At 53.1% G+C, this 22,378-nt stretch overlaps 1 protein-coding gene and 1 long non-coding RNA gene across 2 annotated transcripts; one reads left to right on the forward strand and one right to left on the reverse strand.

Moving 5' to 3' along the window:
• Nucleotides 1–5,437: 5,437 nt before the first annotated feature.
• On the reverse strand, nucleotides 5,438–20,503 carry LOC137161989 (uncharacterized). Its single transcript, XR_010922233.1, has 2 exons — nucleotides 20,403–20,503; nucleotides 5,438–6,002 (listed from the first exon to the last, which is right to left on the reverse strand). It is a non-coding gene; the product is annotated as an uncharacterized lncRNA (long non-coding RNA).
• On the forward strand, nucleotides 16,392–17,690 carry FUT7 (fucosyltransferase 7). The gene has a single exon (XM_067561423.1). It carries the CDS (start codon nucleotides 16,392–16,394, stop codon nucleotides 17,688–17,690), a length of 1,299 nt encoding a protein of 432 aa, XP_067417524.1.
• Nucleotides 20,504–22,378: the final 1,875 nt, after the last annotated feature.

Consider the following 22,378-nt stretch of genomic DNA (forward strand, 5'->3'; position numbering starts at 1 on the left):
CTGCGATGTCACACATATGTACAGATATGAAACTCTGCTGCGTCATGTCCCCCAGATGTGTGTCTCACATGGCTGGAATAGATGCAGATGAACACAGAGCTGTGTTTCCACGCCCCGCAGAGGCCTGCATACAGGAACAATGGACTGGCCTAAGCGCCTGTGAGCACTTTGTCAAAGTGGGAGAAATCACGCCCACTGCCGGACAGCGCCGATCACCTGACCCCGGGGGCACTGGGGAAACTTGTTAAAAGCTGAGGCATCTTTGTCCCTAGGCTCCCCCCAGAAACCATCTTCTAAGCAACATCAAAGACTGAGAATCTACCCACAGGGAGGCGGGGGCCTGGTTGCAAGAAGCATCACAACCAGCCTGTGTGGTAAGCTGAATACAGACTGGCATATTCTTCTTAGGTTAAGATGTGAGTTATCTTTTACTTAATTGTGATTAACTCCTTGACTTATTAATAATCTGACTTAGATTCACTTAAAATCTTGCTGTTGTCAATAAACTTATTTGTTTGCTTTATCTAAAACGGTGCATGTGGATTGAGCGTGTGCAGAGACTTGCCTTAGCGTGACAGAGCTGGGGCACATCAATTTCTTTGATAAAATGACGAACAAGTGTAAATGGGCTGGCAGGGTGCAGTGTGCAGCACTGAACCCTGTAAGATGGCAGTTCCCAGGATTGCATCTGGGACTGGGGGTGTTTGCTGGGGGTCAATCCCATGAGTGGCTGGCCAGAGCGCTCCTTCACTAGGTGAGGGACCGATTACACGCAAGAGGCTGGCCGTGGGCCGATCCAGGAGTGGGTGGTTCACACAGCAAAACAGGGTAAGTCGGGGCCCAGGAGTGAAGAATTGATATATGACAGCTACACACCAGGGGGGGACGGCGCAGTGAGCACCAGGTATATGCACAGCTTGTCGCTCTGACGGAGATTCACACTTTGAGCACTGCTGGTATTGGTGATTTGAAGTGAGCCTTAAGTGGAGTGGCTGTGAACAGTCAGGAGATCACATCACAGTTTGTGTTTGTTTGTTTTGGGAGAGGGCAATAAGCACTGGGAAACCCAGACATGTCTGGCAGTGAGGCAGCCGCAAAATTGGAGTTTGCTCCGCTATAAGCCCAAGAGAAAGAACGTGAGTTCCAAAAGTGGCAAGCAGAAATGAAGCTTAAAGCAGCAGCTGAGGCGAGGGAAACTGAGGAAGCTGTACCCCGTGTTCTGGAGTCAAAGCAGCAAGAGGCAGCTGCAGCCAAGGAAGCTGAGAAAGCTGTGCACAGGCGTGCCTTGGAGTTAAAACAGCAAGAGCTGACTTTTGCTGCAGCTAAAGAGGCTGCAGTGAGAGCTAAAAAAGAGGAGCAGAAAACCAGGGAAGCTGAAGAAAGAGCCCACCAGACAATCATGGAAGACAAAGAGAGAGAGAGGAAATACCAGCTGGAGATGATAGACAGACATGGGAGCATCCCAGGTGTCCCTATGGCTCCAGCGTCTCCTTCCACATCTAAAACGCTCAGCTCTGATGAGCTGTGTCCTGCTCACCACGTTGGAAAAGCTTTGTGCAGGGCACAAGATTCCTGAGGAGCAGAAAGTTCCCACTCTCAGAGCGAAGTTGGCGGGCAAAGCTTTGTCTGTGTTTAATGAGATGCCAATTGAGGAGGCTTTAAGGCAGGGGTGTCAAACTCATTTGCTATGGCGGGCCAGATTTGAATTAAATGTACTTCAAGTGGGCCATACACACCAGAGATGGAAATACCAGGCACCACCATTTGTATGTAGCATTAGATTGTATTTGCTAGATATCAGCGATATAAATCCCGCGGTAAATTCACTTCTACAACTATTACTATTTTACGATTAAAAGAATCGATCAATGATTCAGAATTACAGTACTGCGCGATGCCCCAGGACCACACTGTCCCTCTCCTGCCTTTTGGAGCACTGTGTCTCATGCACACAGCGCTCCACGCGCTGCCACCAGAGTACACAGATCTCATGGCAGCGCGTGAGCGGCGTTGTATTCTCTGGCGGCGGCGCGAGATCGCGCGGCGTTGTACTCTGTGGCAGCAGCGCACAACGCCGCCAGAGAGGACAACGCCACAAGATGTCACGGGGCCGGAGCAAAAAGGTTGGTGGGCCGTATCCAGCCCGCGGGCCGGATGTTTTGACACCCCTGCTTTAAGGTCTGATGCCTTTAAGAGAGCGGTCTTGTACAGGTGTCAGATCACACCTGAAGTGCACAGTATGAAATGTAGGAATCACAGCGAAGGTGCTCAGAAATTATGTGATTTGTTGGAGAAGTGGATCAAGGGAAAGGGTGGCGACACGTACGACCAGCTCTTCGACCTCACAGTGCAAGAGCGATTTCTGAGCACGTGTACGGAGGATGCGAGGAACAGCCCATGGGAGAAGGATTTGGAATCCGTGAGGGAAACGGCCGATGCTTTTGAGCAGGCACCGATGTCTATGGGCCATAAGTCTCAGCGGGAGGGGCAGGAACCCAGTTCTAAAGGGGGATCCCATTTTACCCCTGGGAAGAAGGAGTGGGGCAGGGAAATGCTGATTGGAAATGACTGAACCCTGCAAGGCGGCAGTTCCCGGGGTTGCATCTGGGACTGGGGGTGGTGGCTGGGGGGTCAATCCCATGAGTGGCTGGCCAGAAGCGCTCCTTCACTAGGCCAGGAACCGATTACTCACAGGTGGCTGGGCGTGGGCCGATCCAGGAGTGGGTGGTTCACACAGCAAAGCGGGGTAAGTCGGAGTCCAGGAGTGAGGCATTGGGGTGACACAGCTACATACCAGTCCGGATTGCAGTGGGGGGGGATGTCACACTGTAGCGCCTAAACCTTTGGCAGAACATAGAGAGTGAGTTCTGCATCGAAATTTCACCTGTGGTCCTCAAACTTTTGACCCCTGCGCCTCCCTTACCCCTGTCTGCACTTCTCACACCTCCCCCAGCTGGGGCTGGAAGTGGGGCCACGGTCGGGGGACTGTGGTTGGGTCCGGGGCCCAAAGCTGTTCCCAGGGCCTCCAGGAGCCCCGGGGACAGCGGTGGCCGGGGCCACAGAGGGCCCAGGAGCACCGAGGCTGCGAGCCGAGAGGGGGAGCAGGCACCACGGCTGCTGCCATTGCAGCCTTCAAGGTCTCCTCCTTCCCCCCATGGAACGCCTGAGCCAGATGAGGAGGAGAGAAGAAGATTCGGGCTGACCCGTTCAATGAGATCCTGCAAGACAGGGCAGCTGCAGCCCGAGAGCACAGGGCCTGGAAGGTGACCATTGCGTTCGGCCTGGAGCAGGGCAGTGTGGGGAGCAGAAAGGCCAGGATCCCCGCAGGAAAAGGAGCTGCAGCAGGACGTAACGGGGGACAATGCCAGCGTCACACACACTGACCTGTCACAGCCACGGTTGGCCTGCGTGTAGCTGAAATGGACACGACCGGCCTTTCCCCTGCATAACTTCTGTTCTACAGCAGCAGCACGCCACAACCTGCCGCGGCTCCATGAACACCACTAACCCCCTCGAATTGGTTCCCACGGTGCCCCGCAGCAATCTGTCCTCCAAGAAACCCTCATGTCCCCCACTCAGTCAGTTCGGCTGGCGGCTCTGCCCATATCGCACCATCGTGTGCCCTGTGCTTGCAATAGTGCAGCGCCGTGCACAGTGCTTCATTTGTGCCGGGGCTTGTCAGGACTGAGCCCCGGCAGCTCTAGGCTTGGGAGTTCATAGCGCCGCGCCTCTGGGCTTGCTGCATCAGTAATGAATGGAAAAAAATTGCTTGAGCCCCGGCCCCTAATTGCCCCGGCCACTCTTGCATTACAAATTAAGCAGCGGCTGTGCAGGCTCCGTTCTTCTGTCAGCGATGGCAGACAGGGAGGAGGGCTGCCTGGGTTGGGAGGACTTTAAAAAAAAGGTAAAAACTGATGGGATACAAATAACATTCTGGGCTGAATACAGCTGCAAACTGGGAAATTGACCGCATGCTTCCAGTCCCCCCTTGCGCAACTCATTTTGGTCCCATCATGCATTGCCAAACCAGAGCTTTGGACGGCGGCCAGCTGCACTGTGGGGTACCTACCCATGGTGCCCCGCCCTCTGCACCGACACAGGCTCTCCTCGTGCGTACGCACACTGCTGACACAAGGAGCCAAGTATGCCCGTGCACAAGCAACCTACTAATGGCAGCTGACTGCTGGCGGAACTTGATGTGACACAAGTCTGGAGTGTAGACGCGGCCTGAGTACGTTCCCCAGACCTGAGGACAAGCTCTGTGTCAGCTCGAAAGCTTCTCTCTCTCACAGCAGACATCGGGCCAATAAAAGATCTCACCTCCCCCACCTCGTCTCGCTCATATTTTGGGACCAACAGGGTGCAACAATGCAGCATCGATTAGATGGCAGTGACATCTGGCCACTACTGCGCCGCCCATGATCTAGCAGCGAGAGGCTCTGTGTCCCGTTGCTAAGCCCTGGAGTTAGTCGGCCCCCTCTTTGTCCAAGTGGAATAGGCTCCAGTAAAACTGGATTGCCATTGGGACCATCCAGTGGACTGCTAATTTCCTTGGCAAGGAATGAACATGAAGGGATTCCCGTGCAGGATGAGTTGTGGATGACAGACACAGGGTAACATTTTCAAAAGTACCCAGGTGATTTAGGAACTTACGTCCCCTTTTCAGAAGCGATAAAGTCAATGGGACATAGTCTCACCCAGCAAGCTGTGGGCAGCACCCTCTGCCAGTAGTTGAAGTTGGCAGCAGCACAATGCCAGGCCCCGGAGCTAGGGGCTCTCCCAGGCTGCAGCTTCTTGTTTTCAGCCACCCTGTCCCCCCACCTTTCTGCCCCAGCTTGGTGGATTTGGTGCTGGTGAGCGCCAGCCCAAAGGGCCCCCCCACACACACTTCCCCCCCGCCATAATAGGAGCACTGTCCTATGTTCCAATGAGTTGCTCCTGTGCAAGCCTGTCAGGGACTGGGGCTTGAGCAGTCATGTCCAGTGGTTAGAGCCACAGGCAGTCAGATGGGGGTAGGTTAAGCTGGAATCAACAGTCAGGAACCAGGGCGGGGGCAGGGCAAGGAACTGGAAGTAAGGCAGGGTCTGTCTCAGCCGCTGGTCAGAGACCTGCCTTGTTACACAGACAACTCCTGGGCCTCTCTCCAGGCTTAAATAGTAGGCCCGGGCCACTCCGTGGTCAGGGGAGGAGCTGCCAGTCATCTCTGCTGTGGATGGCCCGTCCCACAATGACCGGGCTCCCGGTCCCCAGCTGCGTGGTATATTGACAACACCTCTGCCAAGGCTGCCTGGCAGCAGCATGGAAGTAACTGGTTGCTGGCAGACCTGAGTTCGAGTCCTGTGCATGCCCCAAGGGCTATGAGGGTCACCTAGAACTAGCTGAGGCCACTGAGATCTTTCCCAGGGAAGGGTGAGTTGTAAAGCGCTCAGCTCACAGCATGAGCTCCCCCAGAGCAAGGCTTGGGAGAGTGAGAGACCTGCCAAGGCAGTCTCTTGCTGTGTGAAAGCCAGCGGGCTCCAGGAGGTTGTTTGCACAGTCCCCCATCCTGGTGGGGAACCCACCTCCAGAGGGAGCATGTCCTCACCCCTTAAAATTGCAGTGAAAAGCATGTGGCTTTGCCCCAGCCACAGGTAACGTTTTCTAGTGGGCTTAACTGGCCTCCCACAGTTCACTGCTCTCCATCAGGTGGAATTAAAACACCCTCCGCTGTGTGTCATGGGCCCCATACCACCATAGGCCAATGGAGATTCTCCTTTACTTCAGCAGGAGTAGTGTTGAAGCTTTGACCCTAGGCAGCCACAAGTTTGTTCTGATCGTTCCTGCCCAGCATTGCCCAGGCCCTGGGGCACAGCCGGGGCCGCCTCCTTTTTCTTGCACGTGTGACTTAGCGTGTGGTCAGGAGAGCTGCCTGGGATGATTCACCCCCCAGCGAGGCGGAATTTGGGCTGCCTGCAAGCCACCAGCGCCTGGTATCTGGTTCACACATCAGAGGTGGGGGGCTGCTGCATAGATAACAGGAAACAGGACACACATTTGGGTAGGAAAAAACACCCAACCCAGAGCTGGGTCTGGCCTCAGAGGGTGCTGGGGGCGTTGCCTGAACCGCACAGCACTTCCTACTCCTACTCCTGGCACCTGTGAGCGGCTGAGACCGTGAGCTGAGGGCCAGAGGCTGCCTGAGCCAGGGGGAAGCTCCTCTCAGCTCTTACTTTTGGTTGGCCAAGGGGCTCCCACTCTCCCGAGGGCTGGGGGAGGAGATCAAGGGGGTGAGTTGCCTGAAGCGGTGAGGAAAAAATCCCCTTGCGCTGGATTGAGTTCTGGGGAAAGGATGCACGGTTGCTAATTCGCGTGGGTGGCGCTGCCCCTCCGCCCCGACCCTGCAGAGCGCCCTCCAGTGGGGAGAGGGGAGGTTGGCCTTTCTTGTCCACGAAACCCTGGGCCTCTCAGGGTGACGAGAGCTGGCTAGTGCCAGGCCTGGGACGGCTTGTACCACCAACTCTCGTCCCCTAGCCGCCGGACTCAGACCCCACCCCACCGCAGGGCTGACAGGGGCCCTCACGGCGGACCCTGAGCTTTCCCAGGTCTCAGCCCCTGGATTGATGAAGGGGCGGCTAGTCCGGGGCAAGAGACATCCCCAGTTGACCATCCCTTCCTATGGCCTCTCCTGTGACTTCAAGGAGCCGAGGGTCTATAGGAAGGGCAAGGCAGTACGGGGGTGCTGGTTTCTGGTGCCACGCAGGAGCTGATGAGTCTGGCCAGCAGGGCCTGGGGAATTCCAGGGTCTCCTCCGTTGAAGAGATTTCATCCGAAACACCCGGGACCAGGTCCTGCCTCAGTCACCCCGAGCAAGCCCAGGGGTGGAGAAACCTACGTGAGGAGGGAGCCCAATGCCTGGTGACTGGCTTGGGAGGAGGGAGTCCAGTGTTCACGTGAGACCTCCTGGGCCGCTGTCCCCATGACTGCCAGGGCCTTGCAATTCCCAGCAGGCTGGTCCCATCTAGCATCCGAGAGGCAGCACGGTCCAGGGGACAGAGCACTGAACCACGACTCAGGCGACTTGGGTTCTATTTCTGCCTCTGCTGCGTGACCTTGGGGGAAGTCATGTCTCTGTGCCTCAGTTTCCCCTCCCACCCTTTGCCTGTTGCAATCGGGTGCTCTTTGGGGAAGGGACTGTCTCTCCCTATGTGTTTGTGCAGCACCTAGCACAATGGGGGCCTTGCGCTCCAGCTGTGGCTGTGCTGCACAGAATGACAGAGCCTTGATGAGGGGCATGACCGGGACTTTCAGGGAACTGGTGTGGGCAAGCTGTGGGGGAACAGAAATCCTGCCCCGCTGTATATGGCCCACACCTGCTCTCCTTTCCTTTTCTAGGACAGAAGCAAGCTGGCAGTGGGGGGGGGGGGCGAGGGAGGGGAGCAGCTCGAGCGGGGTTTGGGGAGGGTGAAGATGCCGCCAGCACCAGTTTCAGGATGAGTCACTTGGCTCTCCAACGAGCCTGGCATCCTGTTTTCAGTCAGACTGAGACAGGACATAGAAGGTGGCACTGATGACTACATTGATGTTTGATTCAGAAGCCCGCCAGCCTGCACCCTCCCGGGGCTGTTGGGTGAGGGGCAGGTGCTTTACGCAAGGACACATGGACCTAGAGCACCAGCCTGCGCCCACGCAGAATTGCTGCAGCTGGGGCTGCGTAGGGGCCCTGGGCCAAGGGCATACAGGGCTGGACACTGATTTCTTACGAATCCCCTTACAAGGAATTGCTGCTTAAAAGTGGCCTGAATAAAGGGGCGAGAGGGTCTAGCATAGCAACTGCCATATGACAGCATTTAAAATGTGCCCCTCAGCCATGCAGCTCAGTTTTTACGGGCTTTTTGGCTAGGTTTGTGACCCCCTGAACTGCAGGAACCACATGAATTAGGCAGAAAAACCAGCATTTCTCCCAAAATTTGTACCCCCGCCCCTAAAAATCTCCACTTGGATGAAAAACATCCACTGCCCCGTGGGAAGCTTCAAACCCATTGTGCCCCTCTACTAATATTTGGCCCAACGGTTCAACACACAACCACCCTTCCTGTTTCGTTTACACCCTTTCTGTCTCATTCACAATGCCCTTCGCCTTTTGATTTCCACTGAATGGACGCTTCAAGGCAAAACAAAGTTGTTTCACGTAATTTCTAAATGTTATTTTGAAAGCTCCACCACGAAAACAGAAACTTGAGATCGGGGTTGACGGTTCCAGCAAAAAATTTTTTTAAAAACCCAGAAAAACCATAGGTTTCAACTAAATCGTACATGCAGGAGGGAAATCTTTCTGCACGGAACCTTTCAACCAGTAACTGCCCTACCACATGCTACCTGCCCCAGGAGACGGCTGGCTGGGCAAATATTCTGGAACTCCAGCGCGTGGGTGAAACCCTGCTGAGTTCAGCCGTTACGCTCTGCTCCATGACCACGGGAGCAATTTAGCGAGGGTTGAGGTAGTTTCTCTATCACTGACCGTTTCTAAACTCAGATTGGATGCGCTGCTAACAGATCTGCTCTAGGAGTGGTTTGGGTGAGGGCAGTTCTCTGGCACAGGCCTGCTGTGTATTCCAGGCCCCAGGACAGAGCAGTCAATGGCCCCCCTAGAAAGGGGAGTTGAGGTTTACGACCATGGGCGGCGGCCCGGGTGAAGCTTCCCCTTGGGGAGGCTAGTTCTGTGTCCCGCCTCTTCCGCCTGCAGCCCCGCCCACACTCCACAACAGGCCCCGCCCCTGCTCCACCCCAGGCCATGCACCCTCCCCTGCTCCCTCCCTCCTCCCCACCCCCCACTCAGCCCCGCCACTTGCTCCTCACTGCCCCCCTCCTCTCATCCACCTCCCTCCTTCTCCCAAGGCAGTGAGCGATGGCAGGGGGGCTGAGCAGGGAGGGGGAAGAGAGATGTGGCAAGCAGCAGCAAAGGGGCTGAGCGGGGGGAGGGGGGGAAAGGAGGGACACGGTGGCAAGCAGGGGAGGAGGCGGGGCCTGGAGTGGGGATGTAGTGTGGGCAGGGCCAATGGTGGAAGAGGCAGGATGGGGATCTAGCCCATCCACCCGGGCCCTTTTAAATCACCGTGCCCCTAGGCAATTGACCCATTTCTCCCCTCTCCCTGGCCTGGTTATACAGGAGGTCAGACTAGAGGTTCACAGTGGTCCTTTCTGGCTTTGGAATCGATGAATCCCATGCCTAGGCAATCCCCATCACTGCCCTACAGAGGGCAGGAAGGATCAGGTATCAGCTTTAGAGGCAGCGTGGCCTCGTGGATACAGCACCGGACAGGGACTCAGGAGATCTGGAGTCAATTGTCAGCTCTGCCACGGGTCTGCTGCCTGACCTTGGGCAAGTTACTTCCCTTCCCTGTGTCAGTTTCCCCATCTGTGAAATGGGGATAACGATACAGCCCTCATTCGCAAAGTGCTTTGAGACCTGCAGATGAGACGTGCGATATAAGCAGCAGGTATTCGCATGTGGTATTTATTCACCCGCACAGGCGGAGCAAAGCTCACACCCAGATCTCTCTGGGGCCAACACTGTTGCGTGGCCCCGTGGGCCCCGGCAGCAGCACAGACCTCACAGCCTCAGGACACAGCGACACTAGGTGATAGGATTAAGGCTGAACGGGGGCAACATTACGGCCCTTTCACAGAGAGCACAGCGCAGCCATGGCGCACAGACGCTATGAAACGTGACCCAACCGCCAGAGCGCACAGCCCTGTGCGACATGCGCCTCCTCTTAAAGGTCTATGCACCCTGCACATAAAAACAGGGCCGGGTTGTTATTTTTACTGGGAGCTCACTGGTCCGTAGCCGGCAGCCATTCTTCATCTAGCATTCATGATGGGGCAGGTTAAACTAAAACCTAGTCAGTCCTGCAATGAATCTCTCTCAGGCATTCAGACAGTGCGGGGGAGCTGGCTGGGGGGCAGAACCAGGGCTGAAAGGGAAGAGATTGTTTCAACCAATCTCACTCATTTCCTCCCACGGGAGCCCCCCCAGTAGCTGCTGTTGTAACTAACCCCCCCACAGGAGGCGCAGAGTTACTGTGTGTGGGAATGAAAGAGTTAACGCATTGCACCGACAGCTACTGAAGATGCTTCCAAGAACACATCAGAAATCACAGCCCTCCAAAGCGGAGTTCTTTTGCAGCCCATTTTGTACCTCGTATGTCCCCTCCCCACCCCTCCTACACACTCATCAGTTGAAGGAGGGGTGAAAGAGGAAGAGAGAAATCTCCAGCCAATCTTAACCAATGATGTTAAAGATGACATGCAAAGAAATTAAAAAAGGGGTTGGGTCATTTCTGCCTCTTTAGGAGGAGAAAGAGAAAAGGCTCAAAGGGCTGTTTTCTCCCTGCTCCTATTTTAAGGAGCAATACAGCCTGGAAGACTCCATGGCTGGCTGGAAAACTAGCAGGATTATGATACCGAGGAAGTGGAACATGATGAGCTGAGAGGGGAAGACATTTTGGGTGGTGTTTTTTGTGAACTTTTAGTTAACTCAAATGCTGGAGAGAAAAACCTCTTTCTTGGGAATGTAAATCCCAAACTCCTTGATTAAGGACTGGGAAAGTGACCAGTCTGCATCTCCCTAACATCCCCATCAAGCCAGGGAAGGCAGGAGTTGACATGCTGCAAAAAACAAACAGGAAAAGAATAACCACAACTTTTTTTTTTTATTGAGTGTGGTGTTTGTGTGGCTTTACCGTCACAGGCTACCAGGACTAACGGAGGGTTTGAGATGGAAGGACAGAGGGAACCTTGTCTCCCACACTTCTCACATCAGTCATGCTGTCTTCTCCTGCCCCCCTGGAAACCCATCACCGCTTCTCAGAGCTGGCATCTAGGGGAAAGCAGAGCCTGGTGGGGAGTGGCTGGGTGCATTGAAACCATCTTCTCTAGAAACAGCTGAACAAGCAACAGGAAAAGTTGTGGAGGAAGAGGAGATGGTGAAACCACAGAAAAGCAGAAGTTAGGGTGACCACAGACTGCAGTCAGAGCCGGCCGCTGGATGGGTTCCTTCAGCATTACCCAGCAGACAAAGGGGAGAAGGAAAAACCATCCAGGACACACTACGGTTCTTCTGCTACTGACAGAGGGTAAGTCTATGAGCTCATGCAGCTGCCTGAAATCAATGCTAGCGTAGCAACCACAAACACGGCAGTCAGAGAGCTAGAAGTTGGTGCATTGTGGACCGTGTTTAGAGGATCTTCACCCGTGTACTGGTTTTTAATAACAGGCAGCAAGATCAGTGACTAGAGCTCTCCGAGGGCAGCTCCTCGATGAAGTATCAGACAAATGCTGGGCAATGCTGCATTAAACAAGAGAACTTTGCATTTTAATTTTAACAGAGAAGCAAACGTCAAGTTTAACAGGAGGTGAGGACTGAATTGCACTTAAAAACCAGAAGTTTTATTCAGTCAGTGTCCGTCGAGGACTGATGGCAAGCAGAAATTGGAGAAAGCCATCTGGCTTTTGAGACGTACAGTGAAAAGCAATTGTTCTAACCCTAGAGACGTGTGAAGGAGGTCTATTTCAAACTCAGTTCTGCCTCAGACATCTCCCATCGCCAGGAGGTGGCTCCAGAACCAAGGGCTCACCTTCCCTCCTTTCAAGGAAAGTAAAATTTAAATCTTGCTGGGCCAAATTGTGAACCCCTGAGCCAGGCTCCCGTTTCCTCTCGGTCTTGAGTAAGGGTTTGATCTGAGAGAGGGGGTGAAAAAAGCCGACCAGTGAGATCCATTCTACTGTGGTATAGCCTCCCAAAGGGATTGATGGATGCACCGGTGCTTTTTATTGAAAATGTAACTTAATACAGCACCAGAGATTGGATTATAGGGAACGATCCTGCATTGACTGAAGCATAGATTAGTTGCCACCTAACATTTGCTCTTTCTGTATCTTCCACATAGAGCATCCAAAGGGGCAGAGATTTCCCATCTCTTCACATATGTGAGTTTTTCTGTAACTAAATCCCAGCTACTATATTGTCTAGAAATAGGTCCCTCCTTTTCTTCCTTTCCTGTCAATGGAAAGTGACACAGAAGCCGCCTTTCTCCAGAAGTGGGGGAAGAACATGAAACGGACTAAAGGATTTTAAAATAAATCAATACAATCCATGTTTAAGCAGATCAGGTAGGCAATAAAGGTAAACAAATCCACAGGCACCTAAGTGATTTAGTAGCCTAGGTCTCATTGACATTCAGTGAAATTTGGCTTCTTAAGCAGCTAGGGGCTTTTGAAAATTTTTGTCCCTAGAAGCCAGATTCTCCAAGGCACTGCACGTTGGGTGCTGAGCTGGTTTTTAAAAATTGGACTCCTAATTAGAATGCTGAGTATTTGGAAATCCCGCTCTGGGCTCTTTGGAAAAAATCTGTCCTTCACATGTGCAAAATGTGAAACGATTTAACAGGCTGGCACATCCAGGTGGGGAGAGATTAAAGCCGGGAGGACATTTCAAACAAAACGTTTGGCACAAACACAGAAACCCACTCAGGCACTGCCGACCTGCAGGGAATAGCAGCACAGTTGCGTATTGCGGCTGCCTTTATTTCTATTCCAGCGTTTGTTGCCTTTATTGTGGTTATTCCAGGAGACTTGGAATACGTGTTTTTCATGGAATGGAGCGTAGAATAGGAGTCGGGAGGGGGAGGCTCTGTAAAGCTAAATAAATCAAAGATGTGCTTAATTTTCAAAGATTCTGAATTCTAAGGACTTGTCTACACACAAAAATTGTATCACTTTAACTACACCAGTGTAGTAAAATGCTATGCAGGAAGGAGAATAAGCTATACTGTAGAAAGACACTAAACCGCTATAAAGTTCTCTCAGCAGTAGGGGTTCTGCTGGAATAACTATCAGTACAGCCCTTACTGACAGTTATACCAGGACACAAACTCAGTGCGGGTCAGGCCTCAGAATCGATTCTCCATTGCACTGCTGCTTGCGTCGTCAGTTACAGCAGTGCAAAATGCTGCCATTCTGATCTGACACCCACTTTGTATTGATGTAAGTGACTGCACAAAGGTGCGGGGCAACAAAATGTCTGAGTTCACCTGCCTCTTCCCCTATGTTTTACCCCACGTCTATATATCCATCACACACATGCAAAAATGACGGTAAAAGAAGGTTACTAAGGTTGCAAAGTCAAGTCCTCTGAAGTTAGTAAATGCCAGAACGAAGTTTGCCTGTTCAACCTTGATTTGTCCCTCATCCCCTTATGCATACGCATTATGATACAGTCTTTAGCTGCATGATCAAATGCCGTTTTTCCCACAAGACTATGACCTCTTTCAATGCACAGGGTAGTTGGCACTCAATAAATAAGCAGCTATTCAATATATTGTTTTCTTCTCCTTCAGCGTATAGCCCAAAAGCTTATTTATTACACACTATTCAAACTATTAATTTCCTCTTGGACTTTCCTACAGCGCTTCTCACTGGAGCATCGGTCTACTTTACTTTACAGACATTAGTCAATTTATTTTCACCACACTGTGAGATGCCGTGGGGGCGGGTGGAGCAAGGAGTATTATCCCCATTTTGTAGATGGGAAGCTAAAACAGATTAGAGGTCAAAAGTATTTATTAGTTTTGGGTGCCTAAATCGAGATGCCTTGTGCTTATTCTTCAGAGTACTTAGCACTACATAGCACTTTAGTCACCGGGAGCTGCCCTTTGAACATAGTGTGAGAGCGCTCAGCACCTCTGCAAATCAGACCCGAGAGCCTCATGCTGGGCACCCAGAAAATGAGCAACACAGTTAGCGACTCCCTGTGAAGAGTTTCATGTAAGTGACCTGCCCATCCTCTGTGGCATAGGGTTAGATCAAATCCAGTTCTCCGGGGCAGCATTAAACTGCCTTAACCATAAGGCCATCCCTTCTCTTCCTGCATCCCCCTGCCTCATCCACGACACACTTTCCAACTTCTGCAAGAAGTGAAGCAGAGGGAATCTGACAGACCATGTTCTCTGCTACACAACGCTGATCCATCCCCAGTGCAGCTCATCCTGAGCTCTGAAGGAGGTTAGGGTCTTATGGAAAAAACAGTCTTTAATTAAAGACTATCAAAATGCACACACACAAGGGGGGTGAATTAAGGTTGCACAGGCAATTTCACTCAACAACAGGTCAAAGTGCACTATGGAACTTTCAGTGTGTTGTAACAGGGTCCACACGGACGATGCACGGCAAGCTGGTGCACTGTAGATTTACACCCCAGCTTGCCACAACCTACGTCTGCACAGAGAGAAGCTTCGGTTAACTGATCTTGCTGCCTAAAAAAATGTTATTTGCATTTAAAAGAGTAGAGGAAGAAGTATTCTCTGGTAACGGCCCCAGAAGGCAGTGTGCTCACAGGCCTGGGCGGCAGGAGACTGGGGATTCTGTTCCCAGATCTTCCACAGACTCTCTGCATGACTGTGGACAAGCTGCTACCTCTCCCCGTGCCTCAGTTCCCCCCCCTTAGAGATAGAGAGTGGGATCTGCGCGCTCCTATGGGACCCTATGTGAGTGGTGCAGACAGTATTACTGTCCAGTGCTGGCACTGGTGTGTGCAGAATGAACCAGAGACGAGGTTAAATAATCTGAACCACAGCACAAAACACGTAAGAATGGCCATACTGCGTCAGACCAAAGGTCCATCTAGCCAGTGTCCTGTTGTCTGACAGTGGCTGGTGCCAGGTGCTTCAGAGGGCATGAACAAAACAGGGCAATGTCTAGTGATCCATCCCGTCACCTACTGCCAGCTTCTGGCCGTCAGAGGCTTAGGGACCCAGAGCACAGGGTTGTGTCCCTGACCATCTTGGCTAATAGCCATTGAGGGACCGATCCTCTATGAAACTAATCCAATTCTTTTTTCAACCCAGTTTGGCCTTCACAAGATCATCTGGCAATGAGTTCCACAGGTAACCAGGCATTGTGTTTGTTTTAAAGCTGCGGCCTATTAATTTCAGTGCAGGACCCCTGCTTCTCGTGTGAAGGAGTAAACAAGATTTCTCTACCACACCAGTCGTGATTTTATGGACCACTGGCAGAGCCTCCCTCATGTTTTCAAAAGTGGTCTCGGGTTTTGGATGCTCATCTTGAGACACCAGGGCCTGATTATTAAAAGTGCTGAGCGCCCTCAGCTTCCACTGAAAAGCAGTGCTGGACCTCAGCCCGTGGGAACAAGGACTCAAACAGGATTCCCAAGATCAATGGCCCCTGGTGATAGATTCTAAGGGCAGAAAGGTCCATCAAAATCCGACCTCCTGTATAGACAGGCCAGAGACCCTCCGCAGCATAACTCCTTTTGAACTAAAGTAGATCTAACCCCCCCCCGCAAAAAAAACAAACTAATCTTGATTTAAAAATTGCTAGACATTGAGAATCCGCCACGACCTTGAGTACATGGTTACAATGGTTAATTATCCTCTCTGTTAAAAATGCACCCCTTATTTCCAGTCTGAATTTGTCTAGCCTTGGCCATTGTGTTTTCTGGCTGGTCGCTCTCAGGAGATAAAGGAGAGGATGTGGGCAGGGGAATCGGACAAGCTGGTGCATCTGGGGGCGTTCAGCAGCTAGAGACTCTCAAACCAGGGCTGTTGCGGCCGGACATGGCGCTTTGCTGCTGGTGCTGAATGGCAGAGGCCCAGGTGCTGCAGAAACACTTTCTGGAGTATCATATTTATAACCACCATAAATAAATAAAAGTCTTCCAGAATGTGACCACATCCCCTTCATGTTGTTTAAAGCCTTAAGCAAAATGAAAACAGAGCCATCTATATATACACTGCGGCTCTTCTCATGCCCAAACTGCTGGTCCCAGCTGCTAGATTACAATCTCTCTCCCCCTCCCAGGCATTGGCCAGTCTCTTTCTAAGTCTCGGAGGCTGAGCTGCACCAGATTGCTGTCCAGTTGGCTGTGGGAAGCACTTCCTAACTCTGCAAAGCCCTGCTGAAATGTAACCCCCAAAACCTCAGTGCAGCACTGGGCTGGGATACATCATGGCAGAAGGGTCCCAGTCCTGTAACCCCCATCACCCAGATCAGTGACCATGTTCTGTAAACAACGTGGACCTGTGCTAGTGACATCAGCCCCTTTTCCTTTCCTTCCATCCGCTAGTTCCCTGTGTCCCCTTGAATTTCCTCCAACGCACCAGCATGCTGACAAAGCCTTGGCTGAGAGGATGCTTTAGTTGGAGTTGGGCCTGCTTTGAGCAGGGGGTTGGACTAGATGACCTCCTGAGGTCCCTTGCAGCCCTAATCTTCTATGATTCTGTGCTCAGACACCTGCCACTGAAAGGAGGCGGCTGCAGAAGGTGCATTGTTATACTCTGGAGGCTGATTTTTACCATCCCGCTTCTCCATTCCAGGGGCTGGACTCAACACTGCTGATGAAACAGAAATTCTGCCAACCCAACCCACCCAGCAGCTCGGCCCAGCAGGCGCAATGGAAGCTGCAGCTGAGGATAAGAACTTGCTCCTTGCCTATCTTGAAGGTGTTGGCCAGTGCGACAATATTTGCAGCCATTCTCTGGAACCTACATTTCCTTGGCTACCAATTTGAGGTCCCTGGCAGAGCCCTGAGGCACAGTAAGCCCCTGACAGTCCTGATATGGCATTGGCCCTTCCACCATGCACCAAACTTCAGCATGGACGTTTGTGCAGACCTGTACAGGATCAAGGGCTGCCAGCTGACAGGGGATCACAGGCTCTTTAGCCAGGCAGATGTTGTGGTGTTCCATCACCGGGAGCTCCAGTTGGGCAAGGTGAGTCTCCCAACAGAAAGGAGGCCTCCTGGACAAAACTGGGTGTGGGTTACCCTAGAGTCCCCCACTAACTCTAAGGCACTGGCTGGCTGGAACCAAACCTTCAACTGGGTCATGACATACAGGCGAGACTCAGATATCTTCATGCCGTACGGGGAGCTGGTGGCCAATTCATCAGCCAGCGTGGACATCCCAACCAAAACTGGCTTGGTGTCTTGGGTCATCAGTAACTACCATCGCACTCAGACGAGAGTGCAGGTCTACAGAGACCTGTCCAGGCACCTCCGAGTGGACGTGTATGGGAAAGCAAACCAGAAGCCACTGTGCCGGGACTGTCTTTTGCCGACCACCTCCAGGTACAAGTTCTACCTGGCCTTTGAGAACTCCATTCACCAAGACTACATCACCGAGAAGCTGTGGAGGAATGCGTTGCTGGCCGGCACCGTGCCGGTGGTGCTAGGCCCCCCTCGAGCCAACTACGAGAAGTTCATCCCTGCAGACTCATTCATCCACATCGAGGACTTCAGCTCCATGAAGGAGCTGGCGAGCTTCTTGAAGACCATGAACTCCAGCCGCTACCAGGCATTCTTCGAGTGGAGGAAGAGACATGGGGTGAAGCTCTACACAGACTGGCGGGAACGGTTCTGCACCATCTGCACCACGTACCCCCACCTGGCCCAGGGGCAAATCTACCCCAACCTGGAGAGCTGGTTCAGTGCTGGAGAAGATGAGGCTGGAGCAAGCAGAGCTTCTCAGAGTCGGGTGTCTGCATTAGCCAAGAAGGGTGACTCAGAAGGAGACAGACCACACAGACAAGTCGCTGGTGGGGTGTCTGAGGGCAACGCTCCTACTGAACAGGATCTGGGGCTGGGAGCCAGGTGCCCTGATCATCAGACCCAGCTGTGCCCTGGTGCAGGTCACTAGCACTCAGCTTCCCCCTTTGTCAAAAGGGGACAGTCATATTTACCTACCTCACAGGATTGTTGTGAGGTCCAACCGGTGCCTTGAAAATAAATGGCACTGTGCGCCGAGTGTTGTGACTGCAGTTCCGCAGGCTGGCGGGTTCTGCGCCGGCAAGGAGAGGGCAGCAAGCCTCTGCCAGGCTGGAAAATTAGGATTTGCCAATCGCCATCTAAGGGAATGGCGAGAAATGACTAGTTGCTCCCCTTTTCCCCCCCTCAGGAATAAATGGGGCAGAGGAGTGAAGCCGGGGGGAAAAGGGTAACCGTTGCCCCTGCTCTGCATTGCTGTATTTCAGTGCTAGGGTGGGGCAGATGGGGAGATCAGTGAACTTTGTGGGGCTCAAATGCCCTTCAGATGCCAGCAAGCCCGAGCTGCAGAAGGAAGGCCCTCTACTCTCTGGGTAGGTGATCAGATGCCCCAGTGACGGACACCTGTGTGAGAAACCGGGTAGGTAGAAGAGGGAAGGTCTCCAATTTGTTAGTCCCCGCTGTGTGGTCCGTTTCTTCCCAGCGCTGGAGCCCCCGGTTCTGGCTGTGGCGAGGGCAGGAGCAGTGGGGCCCAGAGAGAGGTTTCCCGCCTTGCTTCTGCTCAGGGTTTGTCTACACTCACCTCAGCGATTCGGCGGCAGTCGACCAGAGTTACACAAGCTACACGAGTAACTCTTGTCGACTGCTGTGCTTCTGTTCTGCGCGCCGTCTTCACTGCACCGCGCCGACGGGAACCGCGTTCCCAGCAACGCAGCGCACTTGAGAAGGTGGTCGTAATCCCTCCATTTCTGGATCGACTGAGCGGGTCTGCACTGACCGCTCCAGAGTCGATCTGACGGCGGCGAATTTGCTGCCGTCAGTGTAGACATAGCCTGAGTCAGTCCCAGCCGCGCTGCTCAGGGGGGCCGCGGCTGAGCTGGCATGGTGGGCTCCGGTAGGGCACCTACGCTTTCTCAAGAGCAATCACAGCCTGTTCAGTGCTGGGGACGAGTCATAGAGGGAGGGCTGTGGTTTCACACTCCTTTTTTCTGCTCTGACAGGAAGCCGTTGAGACTGCTTTCATTCTGACGTGAGGCTCCCGGCAGCCGGGCCGGCCGGCCCAAGCCCGGAACGCATTCAGAGAAAGAGTCGCTTCGCGAGAGGCATCGTTGAAAAGGAACGGCAAACCCAAAAGATGGCTCCTCTCTCACCCCCCCCAGGGGTCGGTGTTGGGGAGTTTATCACAACAGGAAAACCAGGCTGATCTTTTCAAAGCCACCTAATTTGAATGCTCAGTTCCCATTAAGTTTCCACCCGGCTCCTGCCTCGGTTGGCGCTCAGGACAGATGGTGCTTGGCGAAAGAGCCCTTATTCACCATTGCATTTTACCCTCCTTCAGCGCCAGCCCTACGGCGTCACTGGCAGTGGAATGAAGGGGCCCAGAGAAGCAAAGGGATCGGCGCGACCCTGTTACCGCACAGCACTAGATAGTTAGACGTAGCGTGGGTTCGGAGTACACAGGCCTCGGGCGGCTGAGTCCCATGGCAATGGGCACCACTAAAAGCACCTCTTATTAAAGAGCCAGGGAAAAGAAAAGCCATTAAAACCTTTGAAATGTGACGTATTCAGTAAAGTTTTTAGCCCTCATGCCCTTTATCTGCAGAGCGTTTTTGGGAGGAACACCCCCCACATCCCCTCCTGGCAGTTTTGTAGACAGGGGTGCTGGAACAATTTTTATAGTGGGGGTGCTGAGAGCCCCCTAAACTGTAAACCCTGTATATGATGGAAACCACTTCAAGCCAGGGAGTGCGGCAGAATCCCCTGCACCCCTAGCTCCAGCCCCGATGTTTGTAGACTGGATTAAAGATGGTAATTAACTCTCCTCTTGGGGGGAAAAAAGGGACCTTAGGGGAGATGGGCAGGTGCTCTGTTGGTAAAGTTTGATCCTGCTTCTTTTCCAGAAAAACGAGCCAAACACACACAGCAAAGGGCCAGGGCAGAAAAGACCGGCAAAGACAGAAAAAGCAGCTTCTCTCCAGTGCCAACTCTCACTTACAAACAGGCCCCGCGCTGTCTTTTCTGCCACCCCAAGACCCAGCAGCCTGGTACCAGCACTGGGCTGTTTTGGGCATTGCTTTCAGCTGCCTCTCTGATCACAGACTCCCAGCAGTGTTGCAAAACCAACAGCCTCAGCCTAAGTCAGACTAGGAAAGAGAGGAAATAAGATGGCGCACAGGGGCGTACCGAGGGTCTCTGGTGCCCAGGGGCCAAGCCTGCATTTGTTCCCCCAGGTCTCATGCTCCCCCCCCCCCCCCCCGTAGGGCAGGAGGGGTCTCAGCACCGCCCCCCAGCTGCCCTGGGGAAGGGGGGTCTGTACCTGTGTGTGGGGGGGTGTGCAAATGCAGGCTTGGCTCCCCGCACTTGCCTGGTGCACGGCGCCCGCCTCTCCCCCCTGCAGCCCGGCGCCAGCTCGGATGGGGCTTGGGGCAGCCTCCCCCCAGCAGGGAGGGGGGCACTGGGTCGGTCCTTCACGACAGGCAGAGGGTGCAGGAAGCTCTGCTCCCCTCAGAGCCTCCTGCCCCCCCGCACGTTATGAAGGGCTGACCCAGTGCCCCCTCCTGCAGGCCAGTGCCCGGGGACCTGACCCCCTCGGTACACCACTGGTGGGGAAGGAAAAGGACACAGGGCAGGGGAACCTGATTCTTACCTTTGAGGTGGTGCTTGTCAGGATAGCCCTGGGGCCGGCTGAGGCTGGCGTGGGACAGGCTGGGACTGTCTGGCAGACCTCCCTGGCAGCTGGGAATTCTCCCAGCAAGGTAGCAATATGGCAACCTGCTCAGTATCAAACCTATATACCTGCTTCGGGGTCACCTGGTTAGACCCTTGCTTGTGGATTGGCTGGATGCTGGTTGATGGGCATGGGTCTATTATAGGACTCTGGCTCACGGATGACTCATCACAGGGTTCAGGAAGGATTTAGCCAGAGCTAGTGGGTCCCAGGTCCCTGTCTCTCTGGCCAGGTCTGGTCAGGGTATCTCTCCGAGTCAGGATGGCAAAGGCGCGGTGTCATGGGGGATCCTGGGGTCCAGGGGACCATGCAAGTGGCAGCTATGATGCTGAAGCTTGCTCCTTTCAGCCCATCCGTCTCTCAGCCATTTGACCCTTTCCCCAGAGTTTTTAGAAGCACCCCAAAAAGGGGTGATAGACAACCCACCCCTTTCTCTCGTTGTTTTGTCCTCCAATCAGGCCAAGCTTCCAGCACCAACTTGGCCCATTCATTTCTGGCTCCATTCTTCCCAGCCGTGGTTTTAACACAGTCCACAGGCAGGATCAGGAGACGTCTCTCTTTGGACTAAACCACTTTTTGTCTTAGCTTCTGCTGTCTTTTACACGCAATTTTGTGTAACCAGCTGAGCTGGATTTTGCTCCGTGGGACAGCTTAGAGCCTGGAGGGCTTCGCCACAGGCCTTGTTTACTGCACACTGTTCAAACCCGGCTGGGAAGGCAGAATTATTCCATTTCCTTAGGGGCTTTTTGATGGCTCTCCTTGCAATAGCACTGGAGTGCTTCACAGACATGAGTGTATTTCCCTTCACAATGCCCCTGGGAAGGGAGGGAGCTATTTTCTGAACTGAGGCACAGAGTGAGATTACGGTCAGAAATGTCCATGGATTTGGGTGCCCAAATTGAGCCACTTAGAGCCTGGCTTTCCAGCGTATTTAGCAGTCTACAGTGCTCCAGATGTGCAACACACTGCCGCGGAGAGGGCTGCGCACTTCTGCACTCAGACCCCAGGGGCTCGAGTCAGGCACCCAGAAAATGAGCAACGCACCATTAGTGGCCACCTGTGAAAAGCTTTGTGTCACTGACTTGCTCAGCGTCACACAGACCCTTTGTGGCAGAGAAAGGGATTGCTTCCAGTTCTCCAGGGTGGCAGTCAGCTGCCTTGTGCATGGGACCGTCCCGTCTCCCCCTGCAATTCTCTGTCTCATTCACTACACACTTTCCAACTTCTGCAACAAAGGAGAAAGGGCGCCTAGAGACAACAGACTCCTTCACTACACACCCCGAGACATCCCCAGAGGAGCATCCATCCTTTGCACTGAATGAGGCAGAGGGCCTGTAGAAAAGTAATGTGCGAGCACCTCAGTCTGGACCGTCCCAGAATGCCTGTGCGCAAGGGAAGCGAATTAAGGGTGCACAAGTACTTCTCACCATGGCATTTCCTAACTTTTGCTGCCTGGTTTTTATTTTTTTTTAATATGGGCAAAGCCGCGTATTTTTGTCCCTAAATCTCGTTCTCGGAAATGGCTGAACTGGTTTAGCTGAAAGTTTCCAAATAAGATTCTTGCTGGGGCATGGTGAATATCAGTGCAAATGGTTAGAGTTCGGCACACTTATAAGCAACAAAAACAGGGGCTTAGAATGTAAAGTCTTAGGCAGGCTAAACTATAGGCAGGGCTACAGCCCCTCTTATAATATTTCACAATTGTGTGCGTGCCTTCAGCCAAATACAGCACAGTACAGGGACACACACCCCTTGGATTTCTCTTTTTCTGAGAGGGAGTGTTGTCTAGTGGTTACAGCAAGGCACTAGGAATCAAAACACGTGGGCATGATGGCTGGCAAAGGCAGGAAATGCAATCCACTCAAGGGCTGTGTGTCTTGGTTGCTGTGTGTGTA

This window comes from Emydura macquarii, unplaced genomic scaffold, assembly GCF_026122565.2.
Source record: "Emydura macquarii macquarii isolate MOO-44397 ecotype Brisbane River unplaced genomic scaffold, CSIRO-AGI_Emac_v2 contig_2417, whole genome shotgun sequence".
Lineage (NCBI taxonomy): Eukaryota > Metazoa > Chordata > Testudines > Chelidae > Emydura > Emydura macquarii.